The sequence below is a fragment of the Girardinichthys multiradiatus genome, chromosome 3, assembly GCF_021462225.1.
Source record: "Girardinichthys multiradiatus isolate DD_20200921_A chromosome 3, DD_fGirMul_XY1, whole genome shotgun sequence".
Taxonomy (NCBI): domain Eukaryota; kingdom Metazoa; phylum Chordata; class Actinopteri; order Cyprinodontiformes; family Goodeidae; genus Girardinichthys; species Girardinichthys multiradiatus.
In genome coordinates this window covers 30,395,542-30,413,644 of record NC_061796.1, presented here as the reverse complement: position 1 = coordinate 30,413,644, position 18,103 = coordinate 30,395,542, and the positions used below count along the sequence as shown (strand labels likewise).

At 41.2% G+C, this 18,103-nt stretch overlaps 2 protein-coding genes across 3 annotated transcripts in view; one reads left to right on the top strand and one right to left on the bottom strand.

Moving 5' to 3' along the window:
- epn1a (epsin 1a) overlaps window positions 1–10,214 on the top strand; it is a 26,411-nt gene extending 16,197 nt beyond the window's left edge. For both annotated transcript variants that reach the window (XM_047361923.1, XM_047361924.1), the window contains 5 exons: window positions 671–754; window positions 2,217–2,496; window positions 5,086–5,250; window positions 5,449–5,676; window positions 8,394–10,214. In XM_047361923.1, coding sequence (XP_047217879.1) covers window positions 671–754; window positions 2,217–2,496; window positions 5,086–5,250; window positions 5,449–5,676; window positions 8,394–8,860 — 1,224 coding nt within the window. In that variant the 3' untranslated portion in view covers window positions 8,861–10,214. The remainder of the gene's footprint in view (window positions 1–670; window positions 755–2,216; window positions 2,497–5,085; window positions 5,251–5,448; window positions 5,677–8,393) is intronic.
- foxj2 (forkhead box J2) lies at window positions 10,038–18,103 on the bottom strand. Its single transcript, XM_047361925.1, has 11 exons — window positions 17,962–18,103; window positions 17,711–17,878; window positions 17,060–17,416; window positions 16,900–16,974; window positions 16,698–16,799; window positions 14,283–14,417; window positions 13,741–14,203; window positions 13,473–13,661; window positions 13,278–13,379; window positions 11,885–12,211; window positions 10,038–10,539 (listed from the first exon to the last, which is right to left on the bottom strand). The coding sequence occupies exons 3-11, from the start codon at window positions 17,387–17,389 to the stop codon at window positions 10,427–10,429; spliced, it is 1,836 nt and encodes a 611-aa protein (XP_047217881.1). The 5' UTR covers window positions 17,390–17,416; window positions 17,711–17,878; window positions 17,962–18,103; the 3' UTR covers window positions 10,038–10,426.

Sequence of the window (18,103 nt, the reverse complement as noted above, 5' to 3'; positions counted from 1 at the left end):
GCATGGTGGAGACAAATGTTTTACCATAATAATAACAACTTATGAGTGGGTTGTAAGTATTGATTCCTCTTCCTTCCCTCCTGCCCTCTGTGACAGCATGCATCTAACTGTTGCATTGATTCAAAATAAGCTTCTCCTGTTTCGCTGCCCTTTTTTGAAGTTTATACTATTATGTTGTTGAATGTTTGTCCGATATATTGGAGTGGTTAAATTATTTATATAGCTTATTAGTTAAGTGGTTCTATAAAAGCTTTATGGAGCATTTGGAGATAATTACAGTTGTTTTTGCTTAAAGGTATTAAGTCCTTGTTCTGCTGTGTGCTAGCCAGTCTTGCTCAGCTGATTGCTGTTAGATATTGATAGTTTGATACATTTCCACGTTTTTCTTCTGTTTGATGGAGTAAATCCTAAAAGCAGTCTCCACTTTATTCAGCCAGTCCCTGATTAGATTTCTAAGCATGAGTATAACTTTCCTGCAGTTACTAGGATTATTTTCACAAATTCAGATTTCTTTTCTTGAGTTGTAAACAGATCAAGATCTGTGTTTGTGGTATCATATTTTAGGCTGTGTTATTAGGCATCTAACGTGTAACGTGTGTGTGTGTGTGTGCATGCGTGCGTGCGTGCCTGTGTGGGTGGGTGTGTGTGTGCATGCATGCGTGTTTGGCAGGAGGAGCGGCTGCGGAGAGGGGACGACCTGAGACTGCAGATGGCCATTGAGGAGAGCAAGAGAGAGAAACCAAAGGCAGAAGAGGTGTGTGTAAACATGTCTTTTGGTATTTATGTGTGTATTTTTAGCTAATCTATCCACTGTCAGTATGTTTTACATACTTTCTGTATGCTCAGCATGATAATAGCCATTGATATAGAAAATTCCTGAAAAGGTATTCAAACCCTTAAACGTTTTCACATTTTGCCACTTTACAAACACAAATCTGAACATATTTAATTGGGATTTCTGTGATGGACCATCACAGAGTAACACAAAATGCGAGGTGGAAGTTAAAGAATATTTTTTTTACAAATACAAATCTGAGGAGTGGTGACCCCCCCTTTACTCTGATGCTCCTAATTAAAATCCAAAAGGCACCTAAGTAGTACATCAGGTCAAGCAGTGTGTAATAGAATCTCAGTATTATTACAGCTGTTCTGTAAAAACCTCAAATGAGAACGTCAGTAAACAAACATCACCATGAAGACCCAGGATAAAATTGTGGAGACGTCATAAGCAATGTTAGGTTCCAATATCACAATATTTGAACATTTCATAATGTCTATTATACGAAAACAGAGTATGGCACAACTGCAAACCTACATAAAGATGGCCGTCCACCTAAACTGAAAGGCTGAGTAGGGATGGATTTAGTCAGGGAAGCAACCAAGAGGAGCTGCAGACATCCACAGCTCATTTGGGAGAATCTGTTAGCATAGCTGTGGCAGCATCATCTTATAGGGATGATTTTCTTCAACAGGACATGGGGGCTGTTCAGAGTTGATGGGAAGATGTCTTGAGCTAAATACAGAACAATCATGGTAATATGGGTTTTATGGAGAACTACCAGAAAAAAGATCCAATGCTGAAAGAAAGTCATAAGAATGCATGTTTGTAGTTTGCCACAAACTATATAGAGGGCACGACAAACATGGGAGGTAGGGTTAAATAGCTTCTACATTTTAACAATGATCATAAATGTTCTCTGTATGAAGCTTTCTTGAGAATTGGTTCTTTTGTTGAAACAGACCCAGTAAGCTCCTGTTAGATCATAGTTCCCCAATCATCACACAACCACCTACCCCCTATTACAAATCACCGTTCTTTCACATCTCACAAGTTGATCTGTGTCCTTATACAGCATGCTGTGGGGTCGCAGTACCAAAGGGGTGTGGTTTACGCCTTGCAGCATTTACCTGAGCAATGCATAACACATGGTGGTGACACGTGATTTCCCAAAGATTTCCCAAAGACATTCAGTGCCTTAAATACAAGCAAGTTGTTGCAAACCTTCCTGCATATTATCTGCATTAGCTTCCAAAGTGGATCTGGGTCATAATATTGGTGGAGCGACTTCAACGCCCCATTCCGTGTTTGGACCTTAGATGACTGCAAGGCATAAAGAACATGTGTAGATCACAGAATGAAAAGATGATCTGAAATGGTTGAAGCTTTGCATCTTACAGTTGTAGTAACATGAATCCATTTTTTGTTATTTGTTCAGAGTGCTCTGTTGGAGCTGAGTGCAGTGGACCCCTGGGGGGCTCCTGCTAATACCACTGTGAGCTCTGCCGGCCCTTCGCCTCCTCTCACACTTTCTGGCCCCTCGGCCTCCGGTCCATGGGGTACAGCTCCCACAGATCCATGGGGAGTAGCTTCACCCACATCCCCTACAAACACCGACCCCTGGAGTGGAGGAGCCGCACCCACTATAGCCCCTCCTCCAGACCCCTGGGGGGAGACATCCCACAAAGTTAACAACGTCGACCCCTGGGGACACTCAGGTAAGCTGTCACAGTTCTTGATTGTTCTCAGATCAGTGGTTGAGCAGGTGGATGAACGTGTGCTGGTCAAAGCATTAAAGGAGAAGCCTGTTTCTGGTTGAAAGAGGATGTGAAAACCATAACCTTTGCTTATGGTGATTCCAAAGCTTCATTGTCTTTTTTAATAACAGTGTGTATTTACATCCAGTCATGTCATTATCCTTTCATATTTGATCTTCTCATCTACCTAAGGGGCGTTTCGACCGTAGGAACCTTTTCCAGGAACCAGGGTCTTTACTGGGACCCTTCTGGGGTAGAAACGTTACCCCTCAAAACAGCCCTGGTAGGGATGTAGTACATTTAAGACTGCGCTGTAGCCTCAAGGCAGGGCTTTGTGGTGGAGGGGCGCTACACATTTCTGGTTGGTTCAGTATTCTCAGCATTAAGCTTCAGCCTTTCTGTCTCAGACATTTCAAGTACGGGTTAAAGTGCATCTAAACTTTACAAGAGAACTATTGGCCCAGCCATTTATGCAACTCCATTCAGCCAAGGAGAAAAATCTCAGCGGCTGCTCCAGCCACAGTGCAAGCTAGAGATTAACAGACTGAAACCATTAAATCCGAGCAATGAGATATTTCACAAAAGGTTTCGATTCTGAGGAACAAGTGAAACCACTTTAAATTCAGTTATAAGTGATTAAGTGTATGAGACTTAAAACCAAACCTCCACAGCTTTCACAGGACAAACTGAAGTAAATGCTCCTCTCAGCAAAACAATGCAATGATTTAGAGCAAAGGAACATTTAGGCCCGATTCGTTTACATTTAAATACACAAACAAAAACAACCAAATGTCTTTGGGACTGCATATTGAAAACAGATTTAAAGCATGAAAGAGCCGAGGCACGCTGCCTCTGTGAGCGTGTCCATCTCTAGAGACAGCCTGTGGAGCTTAACTCAAAGGACCTCTCTAGTGGAAGAGGACACATGCTAACATAAAATCAGAAACAAACTAGAGAAAAACCACTAAAATTAAACTTTGTTTTATTTATTTATAGTTGATCCCAAAATAATTCAACCACCCAGCAGATTTAGGGTTGAAATAATCTTTAAAATTTTACCAACATGTTTGTTTTGACAAAGTAATATCAATGTTTTGGAAAAGCCAGACTAGAATCTGATGAAGAATCTATTAGGGTGATGGCAAAGAGGCTTTCCTACCTTAATGACTTTGAGCTCATCAGCAAACATAAATTGTCAAAATATCAGTGGAAACTTGCCAAAAGCTGATCAGCAGTTGCTGTTTTTCAGTTTGATGCCAATACATGTATTCTTTTTATGGGAAATGAAAACAGATAAAACATGTTTTCAAAACCGAAAGTGCTTTTTATGTTTTGTTATCTTTTAATAGATGTCTGTCTCATTTCCTGTGAGAAACAAACTTCTTGGTGGAAGTAAAATAACTTTAATACCATATGTGCCAGTGAAAGATGACGCCAAGTTTCTTTACATTATTATTGGTCAAATTAATGCCATCCAGATTAAGTGACAATTAACTAAAGGTCATCCAGGTTTTTAGGTTTACAAGACGTGCCTGCAGTCTACACAGCTGTTCGGATTCATCAGGCTTTACAGATGAATATAGCTGAGAATCATCAGCTTAAAAGTGGAAATAAAATAATTCAAAAAATGGCCAGGGTCATACCAGGAACTGCTGTAAAACAATTAAAGTCCTAACCTTTCTTTGCTTGATATCACTGCTTTGTTTTGCCAACTGGAGCTTACCTTTCTTTCTTGGGCTGAACTAGTTTGTCGGCCTGAACGCTGGATGAATGTCAGAGTTTGATTGTTTGTTCTTAAGCTGCTCTCTGACCACAGGTGCAGCATGTCGCCCTGGTATTATTTAGGAAAGGGTGGGTGACTGCAGTCCTTGAGGACTGGTGACCTGCAACGTTTCGATGTCCCTGGTCCACCACAGCTGGATCAGTTGGCTGAATTAGCTCCTCAGTCATGTTCTTGCCCAGGCCTCGTAATGAGCCATCCATTTGATTCAGATGTGTTAAAGCAGAGACCCATCTAAAACGTTTAGGACACCAACCTTTAAGGACTCTCATTTAGGAAGACCCTGTGTGTAAGACATTTGTTGAATGTGAAAGGTTCCTTACAAGTTTAAAGAAATAATGATTCAGGGTAACTTTGGTCGAAACCCCCTCTACATGCTTTCATTTTGTATGAAGGAAGCAGACATGTGAAATCCATTGTCCCTCTGTTTCTAAACCAGGGATTTTTATCCCCTTGTTTCTACTCAGGACTGGCTGTGTCTCAACCAGAGCTCTCTCTCTTCTGTTGCCCTTGTTTGGCTTTTTTAATGTTTGAGGTTGCTTCCTGCTATCTCTCCTTCACCTCCACTGAGTTCAATTGAGTCAAAGTGAAGTAACATAGAGCAACATCTGACCTCTTCTGTCCTTTTTTGGAGATTGGAGAGGTTAAGGAGAGAGAAGTGCTTCTGTTTGAACCCAGCACAGCTTCCATCTCCCTCCATACTGTGGGTTGTGTCTGTAAGGTGTTGTTGTAACCCTCCCCTCCCCTGCATCTCCTCCCCTTCTGTGTAGCTGTGACCCCACCCAGTGCTGACCCCTGGGGCTCCCCTGTGCCACCCAGCACGTCCTCCTCAGGGGGACCGGTGGACCCCTGGGCAAGGGATGAGCCTGTCCCTGCCTCTGACCATATCACCTCCGACATCTGGAGTGGCACCGCCAAACACACTAATGGCACAGGTACATTTACACCTAAACCTACATGGGCTCACAAACACTCAGGTACTGGCACACAGATTGTACACAGATTTTCAGTAACATCACCCAACTGTCTGACATTTCATGCACTTGTAGTATGTGTGAGAATGCATCATTACATTCAGCTTGCTTTGTTGTTGTGCGTCCCATTCACACTCCCCTTTCCCTTCTCACGCTCAGGGGATCCAGAGCGAAGAGGCTCTTCAACAACAGGCTCACCAATTCCCTTCGACCTGTCATCGCTCGGCTCTTCACTTCCCGTTCGTAAGACTCCAGAGTCGTTCCTCGGCCCTAACGCATCACTCGTTGACCTTGATTCCCTAGTGTCGTCTAAACCCAAACCCAAACAGCCGCCGCCTCCTTCCATCTCGTCCTCTTCATCGAACAACCCCTTCCTCCAGAACACAGGTGAGATTCCAGCTGCACTACAGGTACATCTAAAACAATTTGAATATCATGAAAATGTTCAGTATTATTTGTCACTCATTGCAGAAAGTTAAACTCATTCATAGATTCATTACACATAGAGTGAAATACTTCAAGCCTTTATTTCTTGTAAATGTTATGATTATAGCTTACAGATAATAAAAAACCCAAAATCAAGTGTTTTAAAAAATTTGAATGTTACAAAAGATCAATAAAAAAAGCATATTTTAAATAGAAATTTCAGGCTTCTGAAAGTATTTTGATTTCTATGCAGCCAATACTTGGTCGGGGTTCCTTGCATGAATTACTGCATCAATGCAGTGTGACATGGAGGCAGTCAGCCTGTGGTTCTGCTCCTCTTAACTTTTTCTCCAGACTGTGTGGCCTTGATTTTCAAATAAATTGCAAACTTTACTTTCAAACTTTAAACTTTAAAAACAGGACATTGGACCAGTGAGCAAAAGTCCAGTTCTTTGTCTCCTTAGCCCAGGTAAGCTGCTCGTAGCCCATGTGTAGGATTGGTCTGTGTATAGTGGCTCTTGATGTTTTGACTGCAGCCTCAGTCCACTACTTGTGAAGCCCTTCCAAATTCTTGAATGGATTTTGCTTGACAATCCTCTCAAGGATGCGGATATCCTGGTGCTGGGGAACCTTTTCTTACCACACTTTTTCCTTCCACTCAACTTTCTATGAATATGTTTGGATACAACACTTTGTGAACAACCAGCTTCATTAGCAATCACACTCCTTGTGGAGGGAGTCAGTGACTTCTGGACAGCAGTCAAGTCAGCAGTCTCTCCATGGTTGTGTAGCCTATGACCCAGACTGAGAGACCATTTAGAGGAAACCTTTTCAGGTGTTTTGAGTTAATTAGCTGATTAGAGTGTGATACCACAAGCTTCCAATATTTTTTTCCACAATATTCAAATTTTCTGAGACACTGAACTTTGGGTTTTCATTATCTGTAAGCCATAATCACTGAATTTACATGAAATAAAAGCTTGACATTTTTCGCTCTGTGTGTAATTAATATATATATATATATATATATATACACGATACAGATCTCACTTTCTGAAATGAGTGACAAAAAATGCTATTTTCCCAATATTCATATTTTTGAGATTTACATGTATATTAGCACTCAAAAGAAAAATGGTTAGGATTATTGAAAAATGAAATAATAATTGGCTTGATTGAATTATCCTACCTACAATAACTGGTAAATGAATTTTATGATTATTCCCATAAATGTTTTTTTCTTTACAAATTAAAGATTTGTGTACATATTTGCAGATAATGGTGAGCAATAAAATAATGGAAAAACATGAAAAATAATGTTCCTTTCCTAAAGTTTGCGTTAGCATGGCAGTAGTGGTTACAACTGATAAAAAAATGAAAAAACAAATGTAGCTACTGAATTATATTTATGTAACAAAAATCTTATCAATCTCATAAATAAAATAAATTCTTAATTAATGTTGCATCTATCCATAATCAAACTAATGGGTAAATACATATTCATTATTGCTTATTTTACTGAAAGGAAGTAGATGGATATATTACATGAATAAATTTATATATAAATATATTTTAAGAATCATTGTATTAAAACAAATCTATGTAAATTACATAATTATTGGAACTATTCACTAATGGAATAGAAGAACTACATTTTATTAATCACTCTAGTATATTGTAATAATTAACTTTGCTAAAGTTGAAACACTAAAGTTTTGCACATAATGAGGGGCACTAAATAAAACAAGGAATAAAACGGAGGAATTAAATCAAGTTGGGCACCTTTAAGCATTTAGTTTCCTGCACCATAATCCCTTCAGTTCAAACTAGAGATAAGTAACGTACTTATCTGTAGAACTGCCCTGCTTAAGGTGGCTGCATGTCGGCGTAGCTTCTTCAGATCCATTGTAGGACAGAACATTTAGATGGAAAACCTTCTTTGTCTCTAAATATACTCCATCCAGAACTCCTCAAGTTGCATAGTTTTAGCTTCACCTGGTTCAAATTCTGTGAAAAATCTCCTATGAGGCACCTTTTGCTGTTCGATTATCAATTGATTCATCAAATAAATAGTCGATAACCCACTGCACAGGCACCGCAGGGGGTTAACCTGCAACCCATGTACAGATGGTCAGGAATTGATTGGATCGATTCCCAGCATATCAACGTTTACTAGATACCCTTCCCCCGCTCTCTCTAGCCTGTTTCCTGTCAGCTTACTTTTGAAAAACTGGAAAAATAAAGGCCACTAGGGCCTTAAAAAAACTACCTTTAAAATATTTTATTCCCTATATAAAGGTATGATTATTCCAAACAGGGATATAAAACCTCTTTGGTTGGTTGTGGATCATTTCAAAAGCTTTTTGAGTTCTAGATGAGAAGAATACTGGATTCTGAGCCATTAATAAAGTGACATAAATTGAAAGGCATCTAAATAAACTCTGTCTCTCATAACGGCTTCAGGGTAATAAACAATGCATGTTCATCAATCTCAGGATCATCTGCTGGAGCTTTGTTTTTATGAGGCAATTGTGATTAACATAGTTGGTGATTGTAATTTCTTTTTGTGGAATAAAGATTATATATATTTTTTGGTTTCTTGCCCATCCTGACATACCAGACATAAAAACAGCAGACTGTGATTTAATTTTGTTATATATGTTTTCTCTGTATTGCAGGCTCTTCTCCTGCCCCTGGCATGGCGGTGACTCCAGGCAGCACCATTTCCAGCAGGGGAGTTTCACCAACACCCGTCTCCTCCAACCCCTTCGGCGTGGCTCCACCCATGACCTCCATCTCTCCTCAGCCCTCGTCCCTCGGCCTAAGCGGCCTGCGTACCAGTCCTGTGCCTCCCAATCCCATGCTAGGCATGGTTCAACCAGGAATGGGCCTGGGGCCGATGAGTGTGGGAATGGGGGCTCCCGGAATGGGCCTGGGCATGATGCAGGCCAGCCCCATGGGAATGCCTTTCAGCGGGCTCTCCCCAATGGGACCCCCGGGCTCTGCTCTTCTGGGGTCTGGAGCTATGCCACCCCCTCAGCAGATTTTGGGCGGGCCCTCAGGAGCAGGAGGAATTATGGGAGCAGGAGGATCTATGGGAGGTGGAGGAACGACGGGAGCGAGCACCAACCCTTTTCTTCTTTGAGGAAGTGTCACCACTACTTTGCTCACCTTTCTGCCTCAGCTGTCATACCTGCTTCCCCTTCATTCATAACCCCTCTCCCCTTCAACACAAAATGTGTCCACGAAGTAAAATGTCTACATTAAAAAGAACAAAAATCTAGTTTATTTTCCTTCCAAATAATAGTTTCATTTGAAATTAATTTCCCACTTTTTGTCTCTTTCATTTCAAAATTGGATATATTTTTTTTGTGTCAAATAGAAGTATTTATTTTCAATCTGCTTCTGTTGTGTATTTTCTGTCCAGTCTTGAGATGATTGTAAGTCAGTAAGCAGGGAGCTTTTTCAGTAGTGTCACTCTCTACTCCTAATACTACTGCACACAAGAGGGAGCCGAAGGAAGAGGTCGCACAGCCACTAACGAACTGAACAGAGAAACTGTCTGCCTGCCTCCTCCCTCTCTCTCTCTTTGTCTAGAATGAAAACAAACACTGAATCGCTGAAACGAAACGAGTGCATGAAGGATCGTTTTTAACGGACCCACCCACCCCCACACCGACTGATACACGAACTGAAAAACCTGCATTAACATTTCGGTCACAATGTGGTCAAACCGTTTCAACCAGTTCACTTTTAATTTAATGTTGAGTGTAATTTATTTTTCTCCAATACCTGGGAACAAATAAATAAGGAAGATCATGCAATGATGCCATTTAAATCAGATGCTTATTTTTTATTTGTTTTGATCCTACTGTTGTAGAAAACTTTCCAAAAAAAAAAAAAAAAAAAAGCTCTGATGGCAGGAAAAAAAAACTTGTTGAATGTGTGTACGAATGAGAACACATTGTTTAGCAGCGTTTGTGTTTGCTCCAGTACTTTGTCCCGTTTCTCATGTCCGATCTCATTTCAGCGACTGAATGGGGAAAAAAAAAAAAAAAAAAACTTTTCTGAAAATGATCATCTGTGATGTATGGTTGGATTTCAAATGAGGTGTTTTATGGGTCGTGATTTTTCTGCCAATCTTTATTTTTCTTGTTAATCACCTTTTTCATCGGGGATACCTGGAATTAAGGTGTCCCAAAGCAACACTGTCCACATGTTTCACCATCTCCCTTTTTCTCTGTAAAGGGAGTTCAGCAGATGCTTCTTAAAAGAGACAATTATTTCATTGAGTGAAAGGAGACAAAACAGGGACATGAAAACATGCTCCATACTGCTCTTTTAATTTAGCTGGATGAATTTATTATTTTATATCAAGAGAAGTATCTTTTATCGGGTAAGTTTGACTTTCGTGTGGTGTCAACTGTGAACATTCACATTTGAAAAGAAAAATGGAGAAAAAAAAAATCAAATTTATGAAATAAAACAAAAACAGGGAATGTGTGTGGCTTTCTGTGTTTGGGAGAAAAGGATCTTTGGTTCTGCCAGTTAACCACAAAAGATAAGCTATAGAAAGAATATTACAGCCTATGAATTTAAGACAAATATCAAACTCTTTAAGATTCAGTCATTAGTGAGGAACCTGATCTGTCAGAGAAACAGGAAGTGAAGTCTCTATTTGGTGATTTTCCTCCACACAAGTAAGCGAGGCTCAAATGATGAGAGAATCCCAGTCGAAGTCATCCTGGAACTCCTCACTGTTGCTGTGCAGATTCTTCAGTGGAGGACGCTGTCGAGGCGTCAAAGGCTGAGGCTGGATCCCAGCTGAGACGTAAAAGGGAAACATGAACTAAGCTTAGACCTGAAGAGGAAGTGCGAAATATTTTTTTAAAAGAATCTGATAAACTTCTCCTTTTGAATCGTCTCAGTGCAGCTACTGTTTTAGAAAACAGCTCTTTCACTTTAAAGGGCAAACTAGCCAAAAGGTCCATCAACAAATCTAAAGGCCTTTGAAAAGTATTTTATTCAGGTAATTGAGTTTTATTTTACATATTTTGATTTATTCCATGTATTTTTTTCAATTCGGTTTCTCAGAAAATGTATAACATGAGGCAGATAAAAGTGATTTTAAACACAAATGTTGCGGGGTAGATTACTGACTGGACTCAAACTAAACTCATCTGGCCCTCTACAACGCAGGACAGCAACAAAAAGTTAAATTGTTAAAGCGTCTACAGATGTTAAGAGAAAGTTTAGTGGAAGGAAAAAGTATGGTAGAAAATAGAGCCGCATAAGAGATCGAATCACAATATTAATGGGTGAAAATATCGGATATAATATTTCAAGTTTAGTGTTCATGCTCTGCATATCTATAATATTTGGCCAACCGCATGGACTCTAACTTACCATAATAGCTACACCTAGTGTATTTCCTTGGGGCTGAGAGGCTAAAGCTCATGGAAAGTGGTTGGAACATAATATAAGGATAAAGTGTACTCAAAATCAGGGATGATCATAATCTAATTTTCCTGAAATTGTGCAGCCCTAGTAAAAGAACCATAAAACACAAGTTTTTTTTTTTTTTGTTGGTCTTGTGTAATTTTAAAATGTCTCTAACCCTTTGCCATTTTCTTCACACTGGTGGGATTTTATCGAAAACCATAAACATTACTTAAGATAAAATTTGTGGAGTAAGAAGAGATTGTTCGGAAAGGTTTTTAAGTTTTGATATACCCTCAACTAGAGTCTGTAGGGCTTTCCTTAGCAACAGCATAGTAACATGTGTTTTGGATACATTGAATAGATTTTTGCAGGTTTTCATAAAACAAACAAATTTTATACAAAAGATAAAAGATATTAAGTATAATTGTTTGATAGCTGAAATAGCTTCTCTAGCTGAAAATATATGGAAGTAACTCGGTTTAACAGAGCAAAACCATTGAGAAGGACTTCAAAAGGTTCTTCATTCATTTATTTTGGAATTTCTATTGGAAAGTTAAATATTTAAAAAGTATAAAACATGTAAGGTAAAAGCCATAACATACTCAAAGAGCTAAACATTTTGATATTTATAAAGAAAACAGGATCTTGTCAGTGACTTAGCGTTTATACTATGAGAAAAGCTAATAAAGGGTCAACATATCCTTTATGTTGCCATAAAATTACTCACCAGCTGCGTTTGCAGGGTTTGTCAGCTGTGGTCTCTGTAGACCAGGTCCCTGTGTGGGTGGGGGCCTCCGGGGCAGCGGTGTTCCATTGGTGGGAGGAAGAGTGGTGGGGTACTGAAAGGGAGAGGGGTGCGTGGGAGGTGGGTTGGATGTCAACGGCGATGGCTGGACAGAGTGAGGTGCCCCGGGGATAACTGGGGAGTTATTTCCAGAGCTGATCATGCCTTTCTGAGAAAAGAAGCGGTTCAGGGAGTCACAGAGGGAAGTGAAGAGCCCTGGGTCGAGGGCCCAGTCGCAGAGCTCTGCCTGCTTCATGCTTTCCAGCAGGTCTGGGAACGAGAAAAGCAGACTGATCAGGAGACCTTTCGGAAACTTCAATAAATTCAGGAAAGCGTTTTACCTAATTTCTGAAATGGATTAACTGTTTACAAATGAATGATCCTAAAGAGATAATCAGTAAAATCATATCCTGCTATATTTATTAAGATATAAATTTGATTTTATGAAAACTACGTACAATATTAACAACTTTTACCAGTTAATTGAGCAGTTTTGGGGTTAAATTATTTGCAAAAACAGCTGGTGGGATTTGTTGGTGTATTGCTGCCCAACATATGGCAACAATAAACCAACAGAACCACAAAAGACATTTGGAAAAATTAGCTACAATTATGGTGAAAATCCCTGCCATTTAACTGCAGGTCTAACTGTGTATTAAATACAGGTGCATCTCAAAAACTGGGAGATAACTCAATGTTTTTTATTTTATTTCAGTAATTCAAACGTCATCCAGACATTTTAGCCTACTGAAAGTATTTCAGTGTACTGTACAGGATATTTCCAGGCCTGATCACTTAGATCACTTGGTTGGGGCTCCTTTTGGATTCTTTTGGAGGATATCAGCTTACGGCACTGCTGAGATGTTAAGGAAGCCCAGGTTGATTTAATATCAGCTCGTCTGCATTGTTGGGTCTGGTTTCTCTCATGACAACACAGAAATTCTCGATAGGATTCAGGTCAGGCTAGTTTGCCGGACAGTCAAGCACAGTAACACCATACTCATTAAAGCAGGTTTTGGTACATTTGACAGCGTTGGCAGGTCCTAAGCCCTTCTGGAAAATTAAATCAGCATCTACATAAAGTTTATCATGATGAATGTATTTAATATATAAGTTTCACTTTTTTGAGTTGAATTACTAAAAGGATTTTATATGAATTACTTTCTAATTGATTTGAAGGTTGTGTGTCCATTAAGGAAAGTACATATGGTGCCAGATATCCCAGAACATTGTTGATAAATCCTAAGCTTTTCCATGATAAGAGACAAAAAATTGTCTTTTTAAAACAATTTGGTGACTTTGTCCTTCAAAGCAGACTGTGGTGAGCAGCACAGACCTGGGTGACTAGAGAGGTCTATGTTTGCCCAGTCTAGATTGCTGGCAATGCGGAAGCTCTCCTTCAGTGAATCTGGGTTACTGAACCAATCGGCTGGCACCGCTGAAGAGGGGAGAAGGGAAGGGAAATTAGCCATGTTGCAAGTTTTATAACAAGTAGAGCATTTCTGGGTTGAGATACTAAAGTAAGACTCACTGAGCTGTGAAATGCGCTCTGACTCTGCAGGATGTGGAGCTTGTACAGCTACTTGAGCTGCTACAGGTGGTGGACCTGCCGCAGGTGGTCCAGTCAGGGCAGATGTAGGGTGAGGGGAGAACGGTGGCAACGTTGGAGTGTGAAGAGGCATAGTGTCATTACTGGGAACAAGCAGGGGAGCGACGTCCGCTTAAGGAGAAGAAAACAGGTGATTCCTCCGAGTCATGTGTGTCATGTTTGTGCACCTTAAACAGGCCTGCATACTTACAGATGGACCCTCCCCTCTCACGCATCGTCTTGAAGAGAGACTTAAAGGAAGCATACAGGTCTGGTATGTTCAGATCCTCAAAGGAGAAGCGCAGAGGAGGATCAGTGGAGTGGTGCCCTAAAACAGCTGGAGGGTGAGCAACTGATTGACACGAGGAGCTGGGACCAGACATGGTGCAAACGGTCGTCGAGATGGAAGTGCAGGAAAAAGTGGAAACAGGTAGAGGCTCTGAGCTGGCAGGAAAGGAGTTAGAATAAGACGGAGCAGCTGCAGAGAGACTCACAGCAGGCAAAGGAGCTGCAGAAGCTGCAGGGACTAAAAAGGTGGAGCCAGGTGGGTGGGGTGGAGGGAAGGAATTGATGGATGACATAGGAGCCGCTGGCGGGAGCTCAGCTGATTGGGAGACAGATAAATGAGAGGCAGGAAGACCGGAGACATGGGCTGACATGCAGGGTGATGGTTGCTGTGAAGACGAGGACAAGACTTTTATGTAACAACAGTCATACATGGCTGTAATATGAGATGGAAAAGATTGATTCTACCTTGTGTGGGGGAGGGGATGGGAGCCGCTGGACGGTTCCGACTGGGTAGGCGTTAGACTGCAGGTCCTGGTTGGGAGTTGACTGGTGGCGGGGAGAGCGTCCTCTCCCCGCTGCTGTCTTTGCAGGTGGAGGAATCTGTAAGAGGGCAGAATCACAGTGTTTATGCATGGATAAAAAGAGGAAATCCAACAGGAATGTAGCATTACAACTTAATACATAGAGTGAAACAAAACACAAAAAACAACAACAACGAGAGTTTAGTCGGTGCTCAGGTCCTGCTACACCCACGCTCTGAATACAGAGCAGAAAGAAGTGACTAATCTCCAAAACCTGTTCACTAGCTGACAATCTGTCCCACAGAAACAAGTACAGGAAAAACTGAAAGTATCTCATTTTAAACTGAACCTTCATGGGAAATGTCAGGAGAAAAATGTACTTGAGAAGAAGCGAGGAATGAGCATCAGGTTTGGATGTTTTTGTCATCTGAGATCAACTCAACCAAATAAATCCTTCCTTATTTTTTACTTTTATGGTTAAAGGTCAAGCTGTATGATGCAGAAATTTGTAATATTGGAAACATGGATTGATTATAAAGCAAATGTTAAGTAACAAGCATAATTTCATAAATATCACAATAAATCTTTCTAAGATCAGGGCCTAACAAGTCCAAGAGGGAAACCACCTCTATGAGACACCACTCTCCCCACGGACACTCTTCAGCTCAGTCTGGGGGATCCCAAGGTCTTCCCAGGCCACAAGAGATTTATTTATAGTCCCTCCACTGTGCTCTTAGCGTGTCCCAGGGTCTCCTCCCCTTGGGAGATTCAAGAACAACCTCCACATCAGGCATTCTGATCAGATGCCCGAACCACCTCAAATGACTCTTTTCAATACAGAACGTCAGCAGCTCTACTCCGACCTTCCTCCCAGATGATGGAGTTCATCACCTTATCTCTAAGCCTGAGCCCTCTCACTCTCATTTCACCCGCTTGTATCCAGGATCTTATTCTTTCAGTCAAGATCCATATCTCATGACTAGAGGTGAAGGTCAAAACAGAGACAGACCGGTAAATTGAAAGCAGACTCGAGCAGCGCCCACATTACTGCAGACGAATCTCCAATCGGTTTATCCATTTCTTGCTACACCTTCAATGCCTCTGCTTGAGGCAGAGACTGACCCCTGACCTAGAGCGAGCAGTCAACCTTTTTCTGGTGGACTGCTCAAGAACAATGAACGCAGACTTAGAGTAGACTATTTACAGAATCGCCACCCTAATGTGGTGAAGGGGTTTGACTACTGGGTTCAGACCTTGGTGAAGGTCTGTGCTGGCAAACTGTGGGAAGGAGGAATCAGACTAAGATTGAGTTTTAAAGTGATGGATAATAGATGGACCATGTCTATATTAGGGTGGCCGTGGCACCCTCCTCAAGTCAGGGCAGGTGCGAAAGCTCACCGGACAGCACCTGGTAGATGAGACTTTAAACAAATGAAACTAAATTGCATTTCTCTTGTCCAGAGTGAATAGATGAAGTAGTCTTCATTTAGATGAATATGAGATCAAACAGCACTTGGATAGGACCAGTTTAAGCCCAGTAAGCAGGGAGAGTTGACTAGGAAATCGTGCAGCACTGTCTGTCGACTAGCTAAGTTCAGCTACATGTGTAAGTGTCGCTTTAAATCTTTTAGCTGGTTTTTGGTTCCTAATTTTTTTCTCCCAATCTAATCTTCTAATATTTTAAAGTGGTCTTGACCAATAGTTCTAGCATTAAAAAAAAACTCAGTGGATTTTCCAGTCTTGTGTCAACACATAATTTTGCAAAATTAGCTAATTCTGTCCGACATGCTGTCTTTATCAGGCACTTCTGCCTTTATTCCTTTATGAATGACCAAATAAAACACCACATTAAGTTTCCTAATGCCTGTGCAGCTGCCACACACTAACACTAGAGGACTAGACTAGACTCAGAAGTCGTGACAAAAGAAGACAAACTGAAAGGAAAAAACCTTCAGGAAGCCAGAGAGAACACCTTAAATGATTACAAGAAAGTCTGAATGCATGGGAGCAAAATGTAACAGATATTGTTTTGTTTTTTCACACATTACTCCATACAATTTGCCTGCATAAAATGAGCAATTAAAGATCTATCATCTTAACAGAATTGATTACACTGATAAAAAAACATTCTAGCAAATCATTGTGGGCCCCTTGAAGGTGTTAATGGGCTGAGCTGTTTTATTGGGCTCTGTAAAGAAAGCTTTAGAAATTACCAGATCCCAAAAATGAATAAAGAAAATTACTTTTTAAAAAGGTTTGATATTGTGATTGACTTATGGCAAGAATTAACTAGGATATGAATAATATATGGTTAACATATAGATGGAGTAATGAAGATCAACCAAAAACCAAATCATACATGCTGAAGCTCCTCTTCTTCCTCTTCCTCAGGATAGGGGCGCTTTGCTGCCCTTGCAGGACTCATGGGCTCCGGAGGTCCATCCATTGTCCAATAGGAGCCCTGGGAATACAGGATTAGGGTTTTATTTTTACAGAACATTTCTTCTTCCTATATGATGCAAATTCCAACAGAAGCATCAAAAAGTATAGAAGTAGCCCACCTTTCCGGGGTCGTTCTGTGGCCGGGGAACTTTCCTGAAGCATTTGTTCAGGGACAGATTGTGTCTGATGGAGTTCTGTTAAGATCATTAAGAGTCAGGTTATATACAATGCACTTATAATAATGTTACACTTCAGTATTACGTGGATGGTCAAGCTTGCCTTCCATCCCCGGCCTGTTCGGCTGTAGTAAGGGAAAGTGTTGCTTATCCAGGTGTAGATGTCATTTAGGCTCAGCTTCCTCTCTGGTGCAGCTGTTATCGCCATGGCTATGAGGGTGGCGTAGCTGTGGGGGGGTTTACCTTTACAGTTTGATGTAGAAGGACTCGGGACTGATGGTATGAAGTCCCCCCTCTCCTTCCCTCTGTCTCTCTTTTTCTCCCTCTCCCCTCCTCCTACCCCTCCTCTCTCTTTCCCCGAGCGCAGGCTGCTGATTCCCAGTTTGGGCAGCCAGTCAATGCTGGTGAGACTGGAGTCTAAGTCAGAAGACATTTCTTTTCTTATTTCCTCTGTACGGATCTGGGGGATAAGAACACAAAGTACAGGAACAAAATGTTCTTAAAGGTTTTGAGCACAAACCGTGATCAGTAACCTGAGGAGATTCTCCTCAGGCTGAACTGTTTCAGACTCGACTGCTCTGTTCCTGTACTTCCAGCCAGCGTCTCTTACAAAACAGTTTAGCTCACACGCAAGAGACACTGTGCTGCTCTGGGAACTTTCCATCAACAAAGACATAGTGATGTGCCAACATGCAAGTGTGCCATCTGCACCTCTGCTTGCTATTTTATAAAGGAAGAGGCCAACGTTGCTTACCTTTCTGTGGTCACTGGAGGCCCAGGGCCTTGAAAAGTATTAATATGTTATGCTGTCATCAGCTGTGCACGTCTGCTGTCAAACTGGCACTTTCCTTCCCCCTTCAGATCTTCCTCCTCAGCAAGGAAGTGTCCTCCAGGCATCCGATCCCACCTTCCGTTTGTGAAACTTTGAAGAAATATACACAAAATACTAATCGAAGAGCTTCCTTTTTCTTTCCCTCTGCCCTTCCCCTCCCTTTCTGACTTTACCAGAAAGACGTCACTCACTCCTCCCACGGAGTGAGCTCACTCTCTGCTCCCGCCTCTGGGAGAAGGTCCCTCCTCCTGGGTCTCTCAGGTTTGCATTGCAGAAAAACGAGTGAACTTTCCACCACACCAAGTCTGCACGTCT